We start from the raw sequence: 22,241 nt of genomic DNA, 5'->3' as shown, positions 1-22,241 counted from the left end.
ACCCCCACATATAACTTCAGGGTCATCAATTATTCCCACTAAGGAATTCCATAAACGGTTTCTGTGACATTTCGCGCCTATGTCACACAGCACTCTCCATGTGAATTACCTGCTCACATTCTCCAATGCCACTTAATGTTCCAGTCACGTCGCACTGGCATTCTGTGAAGACAGACAATAGGAAATGAAGCACTTTGACAAAACAGCCTCTGGACCGAGGCTTGCACCAGGACATTCCCTGTGGCTCAGAGGACGTGGGAGATCTGCTGTCTGACATTTAGTGAAATTTTTGGCAGAAATGTGGCCACACACTTCTGGCACTTCAAAAACTTCCTTGTAGCAGATGAGGATCACCCATAGCTTGTTAGCTGTAGCCAACTTATGGGCACTACAAGTGAGATGTATAGCACGGAAGAATTTTAAATGAGCTCTAGGCTAAAGTTCTTGGGGTCAAGACTTTAGTTCTAGAAAGGACCTCAGAAACTATCGTAGTCCAACCCCCTCCTTTTACGATTCAGGAAACTGAGGCCAGAGAGGATAAATGATTTGCCCCAGGTCACATGGGTACCAAGTATCAGAAGTGGGACTGACTCCAAAGCAAGTAAGTACTCTTTCCACAGTCTTAGAATTAATAGGTGGGGCAGCTAGGTGGCACAATGGATAGAGCACAGGCTCTGGAATCAGGAGTACCTGAGTTCAAATCCAGCCTCAGACACTTGACACTTACTAGCTGTGTGACCCTGGGTAAGTCACTTAACCCCAATTGCCTCACCAAAAAAAAAATAATTAATAGATGATATTTCATTCTGTTTAATATCTTCATCTATTCCAAATTTGATATGGACCAAACTGATCATCTTTCCCCCAAACCTGTTTGTTCCTACTCCTACTCATTATTTCTGTCAATAGCAATTCCACTTACCCAATTACCCATGGTCAGAATATCCCTCACTTCTTCTCTATTCTAATGCTATTTCCCTGCCCCCATTTCAGGTCTTTATCACAACCTTCCCTGGACTACTTCAGTACCCTCTATTGCCTTTCTCTTTTCAATATATCCTTTATATTGCTACTATTAGTAACAAAACCAGAGGGCCATTTAATATAAAAATATGTAAATATAGAGATATAATATAATGTATAATATGTATGTATGGTTATATATATTAATGCACCGAAGAGAACAGAAGCACATATAGGACAGTTTTGAAAGGAATATGTGGAATTTATTATCTATACATATATTTAAAGCAAGCAACTGTGAAATGGAGATCCAGTTTCATATAGAATCCTTTTTTGTGTGTTCCCAGAATAAAAAGAAAATTAAAAGAAAAAGATGAGAACAGCAGAAGCCCCTCCAGAAATTGGTCAGTTACATGTTATTTTAAATATTTGTGGCTTGTATAATTAAAACAAAATCTATGAAGAATGACTGACTATTAATTTGCCAATTATTGAGCAAGATGTCTGAAAGCTCCTTGGCATTCTTTTCTTGATTATCACAAAGCCTTTGACTCAGTCACAGGACTGGGTTATTCATGTGCAGCAAATACACGATCCAGTGACATCAGCATCCTTGCCGTTTCTCAAACAAGACATTCCACCATCAGGCTCCATGCATCTTCACTGACTGTCTCCCATGCCTGGCTTTCTCTCCATACTCATTTGTTTCCTGGCCTTCCTGGCTTCCCTCAAGTCACCGATAAAATCCTAAAATCCTACCTTCTGCAAGAAGCCTCCTTAATATGTGTGCCTTCCCTCTAAGATTACCTCTAATTTATCCTACATGTGTATGTGCATATGCATGTATATATATATATACATACACACACATATGTATTTATATATATACTCATATATCCACACCCAGGAGAAATTCTAAGTGTGTGCATACATATTTGTGCATGTACATATATAAATGAATATATATAAACACGTTTGTACACAATCCAATAAATTTTTGGTAATCTTAAATATAACGTATGTGTGTTTATTACATGTGAATATATTATGTAATAACAACTATATACAAATGAGATACATATCTATATATTTATATATAACATGTGTATATGTTATGCACATATACACATATATACATATGCAGATCTAGATTTATATCTCTATCTTGTCTGTATGAAGTTGTTTGAATCTCATCTCCCCATTAAAGTGTAAGCACCTTGAAGGCAGTGCCTGTGTTTTTGCCTTTCTTTGTATCTCCAAGGCTTAGCACAGCACATGGCATTTGGTGGGTGTCTGGCCGATGATGACTTGACATGGCTGACAGAGGATTCTGGAAGTACACAAATCTGATCCATCTCTCTCTCTCACACACACACACATACACACACACACACACACACACACACACACACACACACACACACACACACACACCCCTTCCTTCTCCCTGTGGCTTACAGAATAAAGTAACAACTCAGCCTGGTCTTGAGCCCTTCCATGATCTGATGCCCCCTGTCTTCCTATTTCTCTTTTACACCATAGTAGAGTAGTCCATGCTTTAGCCTAATTCTACTCCTCTGGGCATGTCCTATGCTTTCCTAACTCCAAGGCTATATTCTTACTGCTTCCTATTCCCCGACCACCCCTGCAGCCTCTAATGCATTCTCCACGTGATAAAATCCTACCTCTTTTTCATGCCTCAGCTCAAAACCTCATTCATAAAGCCTTCCCTGATTTACTTGATCAGAAAATTTAATTTTCCTCCCTGGACCCCACAAAACGCTATCTTCATATTTCTCTCCTGCATTTATAATGTTCCCTTTTTTGTATTATGGTTATTTCTCTAAATACTTTATCTCCCCTTTATATTTCAAGGTTTGTGAGGGCAAGCACCACAATGTCTTCTTTATCTTTACATCTTCCCAGGACCTAGCACCATACTCTGAGCAAATAAATGCACGGTCCTCTGCATGTTTGTTGAACTAAATTGAATTCAAAGTTTTTTGCGCCAATATCAACAGAAGCATAAAATAAAATCAGAGAGAATAAAGTAGAAGCCCACAGTAAGAAAACAGTTGATTATTGCCTTAGTGGTCAATGAAATATGACTGGTGACCAGGGCTGTCTATCTGCTATGGCAATTTCAAAACCGACAGAATTTCTAGCAGAAGGTAAAATCATCAAAGTGTCCTTATGGGTTTCAGAGGACCAGCTTTGACTAAAATGAAAAGCTTGGGTTGGCTCAGCCACTGTGATAAAGAATGGTAAAAGAAGTTACAATGTGGCCAAGAGCGGTGTGTAGAAAATCTTACCTGAACATCCATCAGGGTTTTCCCCTGCCAGATTCCAGTATAATGGCTTGCAGATGCTGCAGGTAGGACCTTCGACATAAAGCTGGCATTGGCAATACCCCTATTGGGGAAAAAGAATCCAACATGTGGAATCTTGGAGTCAAAGCAATCAATCAAAAAGGTCTTAGAGCAAAAGCTTGGCACTGAAGTTTTGCTGGCCCTGGAATAGGAACTAAGTGCATTCAGGTTCTACATAATAGAACTAAGTACATTCAAAAAGGTAATTTTTATTAAAGAAAAATTTTGTATTATATGCACAAATTTGAGAGACAACAAAAGTATTACGTTTATCTGAGAGTGTGAGGGCTTCATCTATAAGAATTTGAGTAAAACTTACTGGTTTCTAATTCCTCACAAACCTCCACAAACTAATAGTGTTGACCTCATACGATGGTTAACCTGTCATATGATAAATCTGAGGCCTTCCCAGCCTTCTGGGATCATAACTGATAAGAGACTGGGCCTAAGTTTCACCAGTATATGGAAGTCTTTGTTGATAATACTTCCTCTACCAAAAGAAATTGGCACCTGCTCTGAAACTCGGATTGGCCTGGAGCAAATGGAAAAATAAAGGACTCACCCAGGGTCACAAAGCCAGTATGGAGCAAAGACTGGTTCAAACCCAGACTTCCTGTCTCTGAGAGTAGCTCTCCATTCACCATGAAATATTTACTATCTATAACAATGATAGCTGGTATTTACATGGCACTTTAAAGTTTACAAAGTAGTTTACATATATTAGCTTCCTTGATCCTCACAACAACCCTATGAAGCAGGTTCTCTTATTCTTATTTTACAGATAGAGAAATTGAGGGCTTAGAGTGACTTGGTTAAGGTCACACGGCTAGTTACTTGTCTAAGGGAGGATTTAAATGCAGGTCTTCCTATCTCCAAGGTCAGCACTCTGTCTACTAAGCCACCTACCTGCCAGGACCCCAGCTTACTGGGAGGCAGGAAAAGATCCCCAAATGCAAATCTGTATTGTGGCAGGAGGAGTGATACCAAATATATTTTACTTATTCTGCATATCTGCACCTTTAATTGATGTTGTGTGGATTCCTGATACCTCAAATAAGAATGCAAGCCCCATCTCCAAAAAAATAACACATTCAGAATCCAGAGCATCAGCTCTGGAAAGGACCATAGAGATCATCCCAAATAGAAGTAAGGCCTAGAGAGGCCAAGTAAACTTGCTCAAAATTACATAGCTAGTAAGGGTCAGAGCCAAAATTAAAACTCAGGTCTTCTGACTCCAAGACAAGACCTCTATCCACTAATGTGTATTGCCAAATGCTACCTTATAGATTTATAAAGTTCTTCCATCCACACTATCTCACTTGATCCTAACCCTGTAAGTTAAGTGGGGCAAATATTACTATCTCCATTTACAGCAGAGGAAACTGAGGCTTAAAGAGATAAACCTGAAGCTGGGCCTGCTTGCTGACCATCAGCTTAGTTCCCTCAACTTGACACCACATCACCTCTTAAAATTCTAAGATAATTCTTTTAAAAATATACCTCCCCAGAAAGCTGGGAAACAATTTTTGAGGCCAGTACTTCTGATAAAGGCCTCATCTCCAAAATATATAGGGAACTAAATCAAATTTATAAGAACCCAAGTTATTCCCCAATTGAGAAATGGTCAAAGGATATGAACAGGCAGTTTTCTGATGAAGAAACCAAAGCTATCTATTCCCATATGAAAAAATGCTCTAAATCTCTAATGATTAGAGAGATGCAAATTAAAACAACTCTGAGGTACCACCTGACACCTATCAGATTGGCTAAAATGACAAAAAAGGAAAATAATAAATGTTGGAGAAGCTGTGGGAAAATTGGAACACTAATGCATTGTTGGTGGAGCTGTGAACTGATCCAACCATTCTGGAGAGCAATTTGGAATTATGCCCAAAGGGCAATAAAGTTGTGCATACCCTTTGACCCAGCAATACCACTTTTGGGTCTTTTTCCCAAAGAAATCATGGAAAGGGGAAAGGGACCCACATGTACAAAAATATTTATAGCTGCTCTTTACGTGGTGGCAAGGAATTGAAAGTTGAGGGGGTGCCCATCAATTGGGGAATGGCTGGACAAGTTGTGGTATATGAATACAATGGAATACTATTGTGCTGTAAGAAATGATGAGCAGGAGGAATTCAGAGAAACCTGGAGGGTCTTGCATGAGCTGATGATGAGTGAGATGAACAGAACCAGAAGAACATTGTACACAGTATCATCAACATTGAGTGTTGACCTACTGTGATGGACTATATTCTTCTCACCAATGCAATGGCACAGAAGAGTTCCAGGGAACTCATGATGGAAGAGGATCTCCAAATCCAAGAAAAAAAAAAAAGAACTGTGGAGTATAGATGCTGAATGAACCATACTATTTCTTTTGTTTTTGATGCTGTTGTTTTTTTTTTCTATTTTGAGGTTTTTCATCATTGCTCTGATTTTTTCTCTTATAACATGACTAATGCAGAAATAGGGTTCATGTTATTATGTATATATATATATATATAAAACCTATATCAGATTACCTGCTGTCTAGGGGAGGGGGGAGGGAGGGGAGGGAGGGAGAAAAATCTGAAATTGTAAAGCTTGTATAAACAAAAGTTGAGAACTATCTTTACATGTAACAGAAAAAAATAAAATACTTTATTAATTAAAAAAATAAGAATAAAAATATGCCTCCCTTCCCTATTTTATTCTAGGGAGCTTTAGTAGTTCCGGTATCAAGTACCATCCTAGTAGCTCAAACAATTATAATTTTGTAAACCTGTACTTACAGAACTGGAATCAATGGTACCAACAGGGTCACATTCACTACTGAAACCTGTATCAGATTCAGAAAAAAAGTCACTTTTTTGTATTATAGGTCACAGCATTTTTATACCAACACCCTCTCTCTGTGTCTTTGTGTCTGTCTCTGTCTCTAACTCTCTGTGTGTCTGTCTGTTTCTGTCTCTTGCCTTGTCTCCTGTCTCTGTCTCTCTTTCTCTGTGTGTCTTTCTGTCTGTTTCTCTGTCTGTTTGTCTCTCTCTGTGTGTCTCTCTTTGTGTATCTGTGTCTGTTTCTCTGTCTCTCTCTTTGTGTATCTGTGTCTGTTTCTCTGTCTCTCTCTGTCTCTGTCTCTCTCACTCTCTGTGTGTGCCCCTCTCTGTGTGTCTCTGTCTGTGCCTCTTTCTCTCTCTCTTACTCTCTCTGTCTTTGTGTCTGTCTTTCTCTGTCTGCCTCTCTCTCTTTCTTTGTCTCTGTCTGTTTCTGTCTCTCTGTCTCTCTCCCTGTGTCTCTGACTCTGTCTCTCTCACTCTGTGTGTGTGTCTCTCTCTGTGTTTATGTTTCTCTGTGTCTCTTTGTCTCTCTGCGTCTCTGTCTCTTTCTGTGTGTCTGTGTCTGTGTGTCTCTGTCTCTCTCTGATACTGCCTCCCACATTTTAATAGATGAATAGCAAGAATGCCTTTTATTCACCGAGAGTCCTAGAGAATAAAGCTCAGAGAGAAAAAAGCAGGATTTTCCACTTGTATACAAACGATATCTACCATTTTGGGTAAAGGTTTATTTCTTTTTTTTTTTTTTTAATTATTTCTTTATTTTTTTTAAAATTTTTTTTTGGCAGGGCAATGGGGGTTAAGTGACTTGCCCAGGGTCACACAGCCAGTAAGTATCTGAGGCTGGATTTGAACTCAGGTACTCCTGAATCCAGGGCTGGTGCTTTATCCACTGCACCACCTAGCCACCCCCTAAAGGTTTATTTCTATTAGAGGATGAAGGATAGGGTAGGGAGCCTGGAAATAACAATTTGAGCAAGCGTAAATTTGTCCAGAAGAGGGCAGTGTTGCACCAATTTTCAGCAAATACTCAATTACACTCCCTTAAGAATAGAGGGTGGTTTTTAGGCTCACAAAAGGCTAGAGCTAGAAGGGACTATCAAGTCTGACTCCCCTTTTACAGAGGAGGAAACTGAGGCCCAGAAGGATTAAATAACTTACCCAAGGGGCCAGAGAAAGAACAATGAGTCCAAGGCCTTGAACCCTGGATTTCTGACTAAAGAAATGTCTTTGTCCACTTACACAACACGCTGCTCCTATGACTTCAAGGACTCCAGCCCATTTTCCAGACCCTTACTGACAAGCTTTCTAACATTACTGAGCACATTTAGGAAAGAGAATGCTGCAAACATCATTTAAACCTCTTTGATATTGAGACCTTTTGCAATGCCACAGGGTCATCACGCACTGGATCGGTTTTATGTATTAAGAGGAACCCTGATGCCTTCCTGCTTACATTTGTCTACCATCCTGGCTGCCTCTCAGGTTGGTCCCTTCTGTTCCTTCTCAAGCCTGCTTCCTTCTACTCCCCCTAAAAGCACCTCCCTGTTCTGCCCCTCGGCTGTTCTCCTCTCATTCCTCCTTTCTTTGTTTTCCATTGGTGCTCTTCTTCCCTCCCCATTGCTTCTGTCTGTTATTGTGTTTCTTTCTGTTGTTTGGTCACATGCCCCCACTTTCTTTGTTCCCCTCTTTGAGCAATTCTATTTTTCCTCTTCTGTTGCTGCTTTCCACCCTTCCCCCATTCTCCCCATTTAATCAACTAAGCTTCGTTCATCTTTTGTGATCTAGCACTTGCAAGATTAAGATTGTATAGCTGTTTCACTATTTTGATAATCAGTGCCCTCCCTGCCATCTACCATAGTATATTTAGGTCTCCCCAATTCTTTTTTTTTAAAACTTTTAGCGGGACAATGGGGGTTAAGTGACTTGCTAGTGATCACATAGCTAGTAAGTGTCAAGTGTCTAAGGTCAAATTTGAACTCAGGTCCTCCTGAATCCAGGGCTGGTTCTTTATCCACTGCACCAACTATCTGCCCCCCAGGTCTCCCCAATTCTTAAAAAGATTTCTTTTGACCTTGTCATACTGTCAAACTACTTTCCTGTGGGTATTTCTTCCTTTTACTACAAAACTCATAGAAAAAGTCACCTATATATGCTGCCTTCCATTTCTTTACCTTCCATTCATTTCTCTTCTTCTTGCCATCTGGTTCCTGACCTTGACATTCCAAGCTTACCAACAATCTTTTAACTGGGTGATTCAATTGTCTTTCCTCAGTTCTGGTGTTCTAAGGTCTCTTCGTAATCTAGAATTTTAGGATTCTATGAAAAGTAAGTAACCAACAGCAGGTAACAAGAGAGGATGCTATTCAAACTTTTCCTAATCACTAGGAATTAATTCTGATCACCTAGTTTAACTTTTAGAAGTTTGCTGTTGTCCTTTCCATCCAACCAAAAGGGATTACACTGGACATTGCTGCATTCAAAGACTATATAAAGTATGACTGCAAGAAATCAAAAATTCATAGTTTGTGAAAAACTTCTAAAAATCCTTTTGAGCCATGCATGAAAAGTTACTAGACCCTTCTGGCTAAGTGCCACTTACACAAAGCACTCAAGAATGAGTGAGATGAATTTTGGTGGAAGGCATCAAGTTATTTGTAGGGCTGATTTTATAGGGTCATAGATCTAGAGTTAGAAGGGAACTTAGAGTTATCTAAGATCATAGACCTAAAGTAGGAAGAGACTTCAGTGGCCATTTAATCCAACTTCTTCATTTTATGGGTGAGGTTAAATGACTTGCCCAAAGTCACAGAAGTGCTAAGGGTCAAACCTAAGATTCAAACTTAGGTCCTCTAATTCCAGGTTCAGCACTCTTTCCACACATTGCCTCTCTAAAGAATTATTAATGAATTATTTTGCTAATTATCATTAATTTGTTAACTGGTTAGTACATAATTAAATTAATCACAAGTACCTTTGCCCAGAACTGGGCATGCCTACCTTGGCAGTGGGGGAAATCATAGGCTCCTGAAAGACACTGATCACACAGTTGTCCTGTAATCCCCGGTCGGCATTCACACTGCCCAGTGACTGGATCACATGTAGTCTGGTACGAACCAAGGGATGAACACTGACAAGCTAGATTGAAGCACACCATCAGACTTGGGATAATTAACAACTATCCAACATGATTATATTAGGCAAGATAGGACCCAGAGTGCCTTTGGAAATGCTTTATTTCTACAGTAATTAGTACTTGAGGAAGGTGGAGTAAGGGGATGTTTTAAGGAAGGGAAATGGCTCTTCTCTTAGATATTTAATTTCAATCCTTTATTTCTGAGTGAGCACAAACCACCCCAAAGGCTACAGCCCACCTTCCTCCCTCCCTCCTTAAAGGCTGAAAGAGGGGGCTTGGTCAAGAGTTGAAAAGGAATCCATCCTATCTCTTCCTTTCTCTCCCCCCAGATCTGGTCAGCTCTTTGCTTGTGTTAATGTACGAAGACACATTTGGCTATAGGATAAACTTTCCGATCTCCTCTCTTTTCTCTGTTCTCCCCATGTTCAGAGTCCAACCAATTTCTGTGACGCTGAACAGGAATGGGGTTAAGAATCTTTAGTCTGGTTTTCAACATATTAGCAATCTGATTATGTCATCAAGTGACTATCTGTCGAGGGAGAAATTGCTTTACAAGGCTGGAAAATCATACTAACAAGAGTGGATCACTTAGTATTCCTAATCGATGCTACCCTTTGATGCAACTCAGAACCCCAGTGAATACTTTCAAACATATTTATGGCACTTTCAAATCTGCCCTTAGTTACATTCTGTTTAGTGTTTTGGTCTTAGTGGTTACAAATGTATCCTCACTACCTGGGGCTTTAAGTCAGAACAGAGCCATGGGCTCAAGTCACACTCCAGTTTATTTAAAGGCATTCTCTAGTTGCAAAACTTCTCTCACCTCTAAGTCTAAGGTTGTCAGAATCCCATCAGGCACAGATCAGGTCTAGTTGTTTTCCTTATAAGGACTCTGGCATTAACCATGCATAGCTGAGCATTCAATATGTACTTTCTGATGACAATTACAATGGGTTGGGGGTTGTTTTGGGTTTTGTTTGTTTGTTTGTTTGCTTTTTTTTTTTTTAGTGAGGCAATTGGGGTTAAGTGACTTGCCCAGGGTCACACAGCTAGTAAGTGTTAAGTGTCTGAGGCCGGATTTGAACTCAGGTACTCCTGACTCCAGGGCCGGTGCTCTATCCACTGCGCCACCTAGCTGCCCCCGCTTGCTTTTTTTTTTTTTTTAACTTTTTATTAGACAGAACTCTTCTGCTATGCCTGCCTGCAGGAACCTAGACTTGCAGTAAAATAGTTTTCAGGAAATTTTCCTTGGCTGTTGCTACTACTTCTGTAGCAGAGGAAACTAGGTCAAAGAAAAGAGCTGGTTACTCACGAAAGCAACTGGGATAGCTGTAGTACTCGGGGGCACACTGGTTGCAGCTCAGGCCAGCGTAATTGGGATAGCAGCGGCACTGGCCTCTGGGTCCACAGGCACCATCCTGGGAGCCAAGAGGGTCACAGTTACACTCTGCAAGCAAAGACAAAAGAAGTGAACCTCAGATACTTTTAAAAATCCTGAGAACTATTCACTCTAGTACCAGTCCTTTGATTTCTATTCAACTATGAACCAACAGCTGACAAACCCCAACCCCATTCCCCCAAAACGCTTAATGTCGGTTACCTTTTTATCACCTTGAAAAGCCTCATGACATAATTCCATTTTTATAATTATAATTTATAATTCCAATCTCTCTCTTCTTTTTTTCTGGCTCCTTACAGTCCCTCTGTGTCTATAGCCTCCTTTCTGATTCGAAACTTTCCCCCGCTAAGATTAGTAAGTAATTTAGGGGCTACAGGAAGAATTATACAACCTTTTCATCCTAGGAGGAACTAACCTGAAACTATGTTGGACTAGTATTGTGGTATTAGTCTATAACTGGGTGTTCAGGCTCAATTTCCCTGAAGGCAGGAGCAGGTTCTGAAACCTTACTGCATGGTCTTCTGGGAACCATAGTCCAGTAGGACTGCCCTGGCTGTGGATAGCTTGGAAAGGAGAAGGAAAAGCATGGAGCTTTCAAAGAGGAAGAAACAGGGGCAACCCAAGAGTCAGAGATGCTCTAGCAGGCTCTTTAAACAGAGACTAAGACAGGTACTGAGACAGCTTGAGCACTCTCTCAGTTGTGATCCCTAAGAAGGAGGGTATGTGATGGATAGAACTGGGAAGTATTTAGTTTTTCCCCTCCACCTTACAGGCAGTTACTTTAAGATTCTTCTATTCTTTAAATTATTCCTAATTTCTGAGTTGCCCTACTGCCTTAGAAGCTGTTCCCTACCCTCTATCTAATATAAAATCATGACTGGTCATAACTTCTTTGTCATTTTGTGTTAGTTTTGTTTGTTTGTTTTTTTGCAGGGCAATTGGGGTTAAGTGACTTGCCCAGGGTCACACAGCTAGTAAGTGTTAAGTGTCTGAGGCTGCATTTGAACCCAGGTCCTCCAGAATCCAGGGCCAGTGCTCTATCCACTGCGCCACTTAGCTGCCTTTTGTGTTAGTTCTTAATTGCAAAAGGGAATGATGGTATAAAACCCAAAGAGGTAAATACTAAAAGAATATGAACAGGCAGTTCTCAAAGGAAAAAAAATCTAAGCTATCAAAAGCCATATAAAAATGTTCCAGATCACTAAAAATTAGAAAAATACGAATTAAAACAAATCTGAATTTCCACTGCACACCTATCTAAATCGAAAAGATAATCACCACCACCCCTCAAAAAAAAAAAAAAGAAAAATGACAATCTCTGGAAGGGCTATGGAAATACAGGAACACTGGTGTATTGTTGGTCCAACCATTTTGGAAAATAATTTGTATCTATGCCCCCAAAGTCATGTGAGACTAAAATTGTCCAACCTGCAATAAAAGAGATGGAGGCAGAGCTCTGAGCCAATGGCACTTTATTAAAGGGTCCATGGTCCCCTCTAATGAAGTGGCCTCAGATCTTCCTCACAATCTGAGATGCCCCCTTCCTTCAGGGCTTTATTTTTATAAGGTCTGATACCAGATCTATTACCTGCACATTCTAACGAGGCTGTACAAAGTACAAAATTCCACTGGTTGACATACATCACATGAGCTAAAATAAGCAAAAATGGTATGTCAGCAGAGTCACGTGTTGGCCAAAGCAGGGAGTATCTCTGCTGGCTAGATGGTCATGAGTCACTTGCTCATGTTGTACAAGAGAGAGTGGTCTGGAGGTACAAAAGTAAATTGGAGGGGGCAGCTAGGTGGCACAGTGGATAGAGCACCAGCCCTGGATTGAGGAGGACCTGAGTTTAAATCCAACCTCAGACATTTGACACTTACTAGTTGTGTGACCCTGGGCAAGTCACTTAACCCCAATTGCCTCACCCAAAAAATAAAATTTTTTAAAAAATTTGGAGGCCTTTCCATGTAATTGAGTCACCTCTGCCATACTGGGCTTGGTCAAAATGACAAGGAAAAACAAGGGTGGAGGGCCTCTAGTTAGCTTCCTATGATTTAAGCAAGTCAACTTATAACCTGCAGTTCATAGCTCTGGGGCCTAATATACAGAACTTATAATCTATGTAATTTATATCCCCTATGGAACCATATCAAACTGATTAATACTGATTGGAATAGAGTAGGGATCCAAATGAATAATTTCTCACATTCACTGAACTGTACATACCCTTTGACCCCATGATACCACTGGTAGGCCTGTACCCCAAAGGCATAAAAGAGAAAAAGACCCATATGTACAAAAAATATTTATAGAATGTCTTCTTGTAGCAAAGGACTGGAAACAAAGAAGGTGCCCATCAATTACGGAATGGCTGAACAGATTATGGTATGTGAAAGAAATGCAAAATGTATGATTTCAGAGAAACCTAAGAAGACTTGTATGAACTCATACAGAAGTGAAGTGAGAACAATTTATATAGTAACAGTAACATCGTACAGAAAAAATTTTGAAAGACTTAAGAATGCTAAACTATGCAATAACTAACCATGACTCTAGAAGGCTGCTGAGAATGGATGCTACTTACTTTCTACCAGAGTGGGAGAAATACTCAAGGTGAAGAATCAAACATTCATTTTTGGAAATGGAACATATGTGGATTTGTTTTGCTTAACTACAATAATTTGTTATAAGGATTATTTTTTCTTTTTTTTTTAACTTGTTAGTGAGAGGGAAACTATCAACAGTGTTGCCAAGAAACAAAAGAGAATCACTGAAGCATTTTTTAATGCACAAAAGAGAGTAGAAGGAAGGAGTCACAGATAAACTGGACAGCTTTGAAAGAAACATGTTGAAATTGTTATGCACTTTTTTTAAAAAGCAAGCTGTACTTAATAAATATTTGAGTTTTCATAAATCCCTTTTTCTGTTCTACTTTGTATATATGAAATGTCCTTTTATTGGTGTTCTTTAAATTCACAATAAAATTAATTTTTAAAAGTTTTTTTAAAGAAAAAGAAAAGAGGGGCTGTAACAAAGTAGACTAATGAATGTCTAAAATTAGTACAAAAAAGAAGACAGAGGTCCTGCCCCTTGTCTAAAATAGCTAGGGTGTTTTTAATCCTACTTAGGGGGCTCTGAGCTGTGATAGAGATATTTGTGATTTTTATTATTAATAACTTTTGATTAACTTCTCAAAAGGCAGAATTTAAATTGAATCTGAGGTTTTCCTTCTGCTCCCCAAGCTAATAGGAGTTAGTTAGTTGTTGAATTCTGACAAGGAAATGACACATTAGCTTGATAACCTCACCAGATTCCATAGATTTGACTATTACAGTTATGCAGATGGCACATCTACATATATGTATTCATATATACACATAAAGATGTCTAGCATATAAATGAATATGCAGGTGTATATATAAATACATATGTGTAGACACGCTATCTGCATAACCATGGCAGCCAAACCTATGAAAGCTGATGAGGTTATTCATATGTATGTGTGTATACACATGTGTGCACAGCATGTATATATGTGTACATATACATGCACATATCTAGAAAGAAATATGAACGGTGTATTCATACATATATGCGCATCTGCACACATCATATACATACACATACACATACACAAACACATACATATATACATATACATATACATATACCTATACATAGAGAGAGGAGGGGAGGGAGGGAGAGAGAGAAAGAGAGAGAGAGAGTGCCCAGTCTTTTCCCTGAACTTCAGTCCCATCAACTATTGTCTACTAAACATTTCCAACCGGCTATCCCAATAGCATCTTAAACTCAACGTGTCCAACACCAAACTCATTATTTATAGCCCTAAACCTTCCCCTCTTCTAAACTTCCTTATTTCTGTCAAAGGTACCACCATTCCAGATTCAAAACCTCAGCATTATCTTCAACATTCTTATCTCTCACCCATATATCCAATTAGTTGCTAAATTTTGCCCTTTCTACCTTCACAGTATCTCTTCCATCTGATCCCCTCTGTCCACTCACAGATACAAGACCCTCATCACCTCCCACCTAGAATATACTACAGGTGCCTAACTGGTCTTCCTGCCTCAAGTTTTTCTCTACTCCAGTCTATCTTAAACACTACCCCCGAAGTCATTTTTCTTAAGCAGAGATCTGATCATGTGAATTCCCTATGCAACTAACTCTAGTTGCCTCCTACTGCCTCAAAAATAAAATATAAATTCCCTTTTTTACCTTTTAAATCTCTATGCAACCTGGCCTAAATCCTTGTTTCCAGACTCACTGGACAATATGGCCCTCCCCATACTCTTTGATTCAGCCAAACTGGCCTCCTGTCTGTTCCTCAGCCAAGACTCTTGATTTCCTGTCTCCAAAGCAGTCCCACATGTTTGGAATGCACTTCCTCCTTCCTGTCCCTCATAGATATCGATTGCTTCAAGACACAACTCAAGCACCATCTTGTGAATGAAATTTTTCCTGGTTCCTCTTAACTGCCAATGCTCTTACTCCCCAAAACCTCGTATTTTACTTTATATGTGTTTATATTAATTCATTTTATATGTATTTGTTGTCTCCCTATGAGAATGTAAGCTTTTGTGTAACTAGAGATTGTTTCATTCATTGTACTTGTATCTCAAGCACCTAGCACAGTGTCTGGTAGGCACTTAATAAATATTTGCTGGCCGATTGATTGGTTGATTGTTTTCCCCCCATTGTTTCCTATTGAGCATGGTCAGTAGAGTGAGGCCTATGAAGAAGGTGATGTTTTGCCCTTTTGGAGGAAAAAGGTATGAGTTAGAAAGAGTGACTGTGCCCCAGATTCCAAAGGTAGGAGCCAGAGTAGAAAGTAAACCCTTCTTTCTTTCCCTATCATTTTCCACCTTAAACCTCTAAATTCTCACAAGCAGTGCCACCAAGTGGTTACAAGTAAAAAGGAATTGGAGTCCAAAGACTGGTGGTCTTAATATTTGGCTTCATCACTTATTACTCATGTTATGCTGGACAAGTCATTTGACCTCTCTGGGTCTGTTTTCTCATCTGTAAAATGGAGGGGGGCTGTATGATAACTGCCCTACCTACCTTACATAATAGTTCGGGAACCTGAGGACCTTGGTTCAAATTTCAGATTGCCATTTACTGCCTTTTGATCCCAGGCAAGCACTATAACCTCTCTATTCATTTGTAAAGTAAGGATGCTGGATTTGATGATCTCTGAGGTACTGGATAGTTCTAATCTGTAATTTCATATACCAACGAGCATAATAGCTATTAACATCTAAGAAGTACCCTAAGGTTTCCAAACTACTTGACACATTTCATCTCCTTTGATGCTTATGACAACCCTGGGAGATACATGCAATTGTTATCTCCATTTTACAGATAAGGAAACTGAGTCAGATAGGAGTTAAGTAACTTGCTTAGGATCACAGAGCTAGTCAGTCATAGGCTGGATTTGAACTCAGGTCTTTTTGACTCCAGGTTCAGTGCTCTATCCACTGAGCTGCCTGCATAAAATGAGATTATGCATGTGAAAGTGCTTAATAGCCTTAAATGCTTTATAAAAATAAGCAATTATTAAATTCCACATAAATCCACGTAATCACAATAATATTAATATTGGTTAGCATTTATATAGTACTGACTATAATGCCAGGCACTATGTAAGTGCTTTACAAATATTATCTCACTTGATACTTCCATACTTCACTGGGGCATGGAGACAACTCAGGTTGCCTCAAATGTTATGCCAGGGAGCAGAAGCTCTGGCAGGAAGCAGATGCTATAGTATAATGAGCACTCACTGACTCTGGATTTACAGATTTGGGTTCAAATCCCACCTCCACAATTAAAAAGTCACTTACTTCACCTAAGTCTCAGTTTCCTCAACTACTAAATGGGGGCAAGGGACAGAGGGGTGGTCTAGATGACCTCTAAGGTTTCTTTCAGCTCTAAATTCATGATCCTGTTATTCTACCAAGCCATAAAGGTTTCCAGTACAAGACACAGTGGTAGATTGTGTGTCTGTTATCTGAGGACCAATCCAAGCTGAGAAAGGCTCACCACCAGCTGGCCTATGCTGTGATGAAATTATCCATTGCCATAACTCCGAAAGACCAACTCCTGACTCAAGGAAGAGCTGCAATTGGTATCAATGGAGGGAATCCACATGGACAAAAACCACAGGTCCTTTAAGTGTTGAATTGTTGTTATTCTGTGGTTCTAATGAGCAAAAAAAAAAAGATGGATAAATGGCTCAGGGATGGCCTCTCAGTCGTAGTGGCTGAAAAACCTTTTTCCTCAATGGTGGCAGGAAATTGGCAGCTCTCTCAGGCGAGGACAACCCACACACAGAGCAGTCAGCTCTGCACCGGCATACTAAGAGAAGTCTTTATGACTTCCTGGGCCTCAGGAGTACAGAGGGATCCTACAGGTGTTCCTCAAACCCTCTTTTATATATCTGCCAGATGAGGAGGGAGTTACAAAACAAACTGAAGAAAGTGCTTTCCCCTCAGACTCACCACCACTACCAGTCCTTTAGTATTCTCTCACTCCCCCAGTCTGGCTATGAAGCTCCCCTGCCCCTGCCCCCAAAGCAAAACCAAGCCTCTCCAGGCAGCTTCCAGTTTAGGGGCCTTTTCACTGCTCCCTGACCAATTTCTGCCCCCCTCCCAGCCCCTTCCCCAACAACCAAATCAAAAGATCTATTCTTACATCTGATTCTTTTAAGGCCCCATCCGGTTTATTTGAGAAACTAATTTGTTCAAATGTGATAGACAGGGATAAGAAGTAGATCTCTTGGGGCAGCTAGGTGGTGCAGTAGATAGAGCACTGGCCCTGGAGTAAGGAGGACCTGAGTTCAAATCCAGACTCAAACACTTGACACTTACTGGCTGTGTTACCCTGGGCAAGTCACTTAACCACAATTGCCTCCAAAAAAAAAAGAAGTAGATCTCTTATTTCAGTGGCATAGGGGGATGCTGGGTGAGGAAAGACCCTCTAAGAATGCAGCTTGGTTGCTCAGAGAACTGAGAGGTTGACTTACTTTGCAGGATCACACAGCCAGGAGGCATCAGAGACAAGCTGTGAACACATGTTTTCTTAGCTTTGAGGGAAGGATAATAAGTAAAAATTGTTAAATGTGCTGCTCTTTCCAGGTGCTAAATGTGCTATTACTTCTTCCTTCTGAGTGGAATGAACTGCTTCTAAAGCCGGGTCTTTCCGGCACTGTTTCAGCCATAATGGGTGATGTTTAAGGAAGGAGAACTTTGTATCCACTCGGTTTATACTGGAGCTAGGTGATTCAGTGGAGAAAGCACCAGGCCTGGAGTCAGGAAGGCTCATCTATATGAGTTCAAATCTGGCCTCAGACATTCACTAGCTATGTGACCCCAGGCAAGTCACTTGACCCTGTTTGCCTCAGTTTCCTCATCTGTAAAATGAGCTAGAGAAGGAAACAGCAAACCACTACAGTATCTTTGCCAAGAAAGCCCCAAATAGGGTCATGAGGAATCAGATATAATTGAAACAACTGAATAACAAATATTTATACCATAAAGATACATACACACATATGCATATATGTCTATATGTGTATATAGATATTGGGGTGTGTATATATGCACATAAATAGGTGTATATACATATATGTGTACATATATACATACATGTGTACACACATTCTGGGACATGGCTTTTGTAGGTGAGGTCCTTGGGGAATGCCTATTAGAGCAGCCTTGGCAGTCAGGCCTGTCAGTCATGGTGATCCTGGGGTTTGCCATTCCCATAGCAACTTTCTCCAAGTGAAGCATCATAGCCACCAGCTGCCACAACCTCAGAAGTTTCCACTCCTCCTGGGGTCTGGGGCACTGTTGCCAAGAATCACAGTACAGGTTTCAGGGCAAACTCAAGGAGAGTGCAGATAGAGGAAGAAATAACTGACATATTGATAACTAGAGGCTGCTTTCACTTGTACCCACGGCCACCAGGGGGAGCTCCCAGATCTGAGCATGTCCCCTTAACTATTATAGAGTCCCACGGTGTCCCAAGCCACATTACAAAAGTAAAGGATCCCCAATCTAGAAAACCTAGGATCTAATCACAGAAAGTAGGGGGCTACTAATAAGATGCTAAACTGACTAAAAAGATTCATCCCTTTACAAAATGTGAACAGATTTCCCTTGATTGAATTGGAAGGATCAATGCCATTGGCCAGGTAATGACCGGCCATGACACTGATGGCCCCTTAAAGGGCTGAGCTTTCTAGCTCCAAAGACTATCCAGGCAGGAGTCAACAATCAAAGAAGAACCCAGAAAGCCAGCAGAGCTGGAAGTCTAAGCAGAGGCAGCCCCTAGAACAGGTGCCAGGACTGGGGATCAAAGCTGTGTGAACCAAATAGGCATGAGGCATGTCAGGGCAGATACTTTATTGGAGAAATGCTCTGACACAATCCCCACCCCACCCCCTTCCCATTAAAGACTCCAAGGTGGTCATTCTGAATGTCCTTTTCCCCACTGAGTTCCCCCATTGGAACCTGAAGGCTTTTCCTCTAAGTATGAAAAATGTCTGTTTCTTAAAAGGAAAAAGGAGGAGGAAGAGGGAGAAGAAGGGGAGGAGAAGGGGAGGAAGAGAGGAAGGAGGGGAAGGAGGAGGGGAAGGAGGAGGGGAAGGAGGAGGAGGGGAAGGAGAAGGAGGAGGAGGAGGAAGAGGAGGAAGAGGAAGAGGAAGAGAGATTAGAAATAGTTAGCATTTATATAGTACTTTAAGGTTTGCCAAGCATTTTACATAAACTATTTTATCCCAGGAGAGGAGAATTAAAACTTAGATTTTTTTTTTATAGTTCTATCTTTGGCTGGAGACTTGCAAATACAAGAGCCTCACACATTGTAAGCACTTAATAAATGCTTATTGATTAATTCCTTCTTCCTTTTCCCCTCATATCCAATCAGTTGTCAATACAGCATCCTCCTGGGCCATCCTGTCTCCAGCCTCTGCCCTCTCCAATCCGTCCTCTGCACAGCTGCCAAACCGACATTCATGAATCATAGGTCAGACCTTGTCATTCCCCTACTTAAGGAAGCTTCAGTGACTTCCTATTGTCTCCAGAATAAAATACTAATTCCTCTGTTTGGCATTTACAGCTCTTCATTACTTCATTCTAATCTAGCTTTCAAGATTCATTTTCCTTCCCTTCCGCTTCTCCCCATTCCAGTTAAACCATCCTAGATGGTGTCCTCTCTCCAGCCCCTGTGGCTTTATACGGGCCATCTTCCATACCTGGAAAGCTGTCCTTTGTCACCTCCTCCTCCTGTAATACCTGGCTCTATTCAAGGCCTAGCAGGAGTACAACCTCCCACATGAGGCCTTTCCCAACTCCTCTAATCATAAGTACTTCCTGCCCTCCCAAATCATTTTACATTTGCTTTGCTCATATTTCTCATTTACCTATTCCTGTAAATGCTGCTCCCCTCTGCCAACAGACTGTAAGCATCCTGAGTACAGATGCTTGTTATTTTTGTCTTTTATCCTCAGCACTAATCACAATGCCTGCTGAATATTAGGTGCTTAATAAATGTTTGATAAATTTCATTAAGAAAAAAATGACTACTCAGACACTAGCTGTGTGACCCTGGGCGAGTCACTTAACCCCAATTGCCTCAAAAAAAAAAAAAAAGAAAGAAAAAGAAAAAAAATGACCTTAAAAATTGCCTCAAAATAAATAGCTTATCCAAGTAGGGACATGTAAAGTATGTGAATCTATGCATCTGATCCAAATTATCATGCCCTGTTCTTGAGGCCCACCTAACTACTTCATGCCAAGATGCAGCCCCTTGGGTAAAATTGAGAAACCACACTAGGTAATTAACGATTGTATCCCAACACCCTCCTAGAAACAGAAACTTAATTGTAAGGGACTCCAGATTGGAGCCAGTTTTCAGAATTACTGTTTACAAGGTTCACTGCCCTCCAGTTATATAGACACACTAGAACAATCCTCAAAAACACTGGAACAATAATGTCAATGACAAATGTCATTTTTCACCTAAAAGTACTTTTTTGATCATTTTTTGAAAAGATATTTTTATCCTCTACCTTTAAGAACAAAAATCTAAGAACTTTACTGAGTCAACCACCAAATGATTTTAAAAAGCAAGGCATTGTGCTTTCAGAAAGGTCTGGAGTCCATTAAAGGGATTTAATATAAAACATAAAACTAGGGTTCTGCATTGGCAGGAAAAATTAGGAGGATTTTACAAATACTGAAGAACAAGGCAATAAGGACTCTGCCCTGGAGAGAAAACTTCATGGGCCATCTGATACAGCAACTCAGTGCATGTTGATCTGATTTAGAACTTCCTTGGATTTAATCATTCTCTCTCCACCCCACTCTTCTGAAAAGATCACAAAGGCCAGACAGATCAAGATAATTACAAAGGTACAGGTTGGGGTGGGGTAGGAGTGGGGATGGGGTGGAGGAATTACAGACAGAACGAGAAAGGAAAAACAAGCATCACTTTTTGGTCATTTCAATTGCTTCCAGAACTAACTGTTCAAAACCTGAAGGCAGAAACTACAGGGTATACCACCACACCCTTTAAGAAATTGCAGTGAAGGAAGGAGGGAGGAGCAGGAATCCATGGTGTATGAAGCTTTTAAACTAAGTTTGAGGACTGATGCAAAAAAAAAACCCCACCAAAAAACCAAACAAACAACTGCTCTTATACATCTTAGTAAAGTGGCATTAAAAACAGATGTTTTGATGGATTAATTAATATGCATTAAAGCAGCATCTTTAGCTTGATATGCATTAAAGCAGCATTAAAGCATGGGGTTCAGTCATTTTAGTTGTGTTCAACTCTGTGACCCTATAAAGGGTTTTCTTGGCAAAGATACTGGAATGGTTTGCCATTTCCCTCTCCAGCTCATTTTACAGATGAAGAAACTAAGGCAAACAGGGTGAAGTGACTTGCCCAAGGTCACACAGCTAGGCTGGATTCGAGCTCAGGTCTTTCTGACTCCAGGTCTAATGCTCTATCCACTGTGCTTCCGCACTGCCCCTCAAATACTTCACAAGAGCTCTCCCACCACCTGCTCCTTAATCTTGTCTGGCCTAACTTAAATGTGCCCAGTTCATTCAACCATCCTCATATAGCATCACCTCAAGGATCTACACCATCCTGCTTTCCGTCCTCTGAGCACACTCCAGTTTATCAGAGTCCCTCCTAAAATGCAGCAACTAAACCAAACACCATCCTCCAGGTGCACTTTAATTAAAGCTTGGCATTCCTGGAATGTCCTGAAGTCTCAATGTAGTGTCTGATCACATTAGTTTTCCTAGTGGTCGTGTCACACTGTCAACTCATATTGAGCTTACAATCCACTAAATACCTGCCTCTTTTTTAGACAAATGGTTGTTTGGACACGCCTCCCTCCTCTTGTATTTATTTATGAAGTTAATTTAAAAAAAAACAACTTTACAGTCATTCCTCTTAAATTTTATCTTATGTAATCAGTTTGTTCCAGGTGCCCTAACCTGCCCAGATCTTTTTGAAA

The 22,241-nt window shown here is 40.4% G+C and overlaps 1 protein-coding gene across 3 annotated transcripts in view; it reads right to left on the bottom strand.

The window, feature by feature from the left end:
* LAMA3 (laminin subunit alpha 3) overlaps positions 1-22,241 on the bottom strand; it is a 341,587-nt gene that overhangs the window by 189,806 nt on the left and 129,540 nt on the right. For all 3 annotated transcript variants that reach the window (XM_043973095.1, XM_043973110.1, XM_043973101.1), the window contains 5 exons: positions 10,597-10,731; positions 9,149-9,286; positions 6,107-6,153; positions 3,276-3,375; positions 110-162 (listed from right to left, as the gene is read on the bottom strand). In XM_043973095.1, coding sequence (XP_043829030.1) covers positions 110-162; positions 3,276-3,375; positions 6,107-6,153; positions 9,149-9,286; positions 10,597-10,731 — 473 coding nt within the window. The remainder of the gene's footprint in view (positions 1-109; positions 163-3,275; positions 3,376-6,106; positions 6,154-9,148; positions 9,287-10,596; positions 10,732-22,241) is intronic.

The sequence above is a fragment of the Dromiciops gliroides genome, chromosome 1 (assembly GCF_019393635.1).
Source record: "Dromiciops gliroides isolate mDroGli1 chromosome 1, mDroGli1.pri, whole genome shotgun sequence".
Lineage (NCBI taxonomy): Eukaryota > Metazoa > Chordata > Mammalia > Microbiotheria > Microbiotheriidae > Dromiciops > Dromiciops gliroides.
Note: the sequence above shows the minus strand (reverse complement) of the source record. Positions and strands in the feature narration are given on the sequence as shown.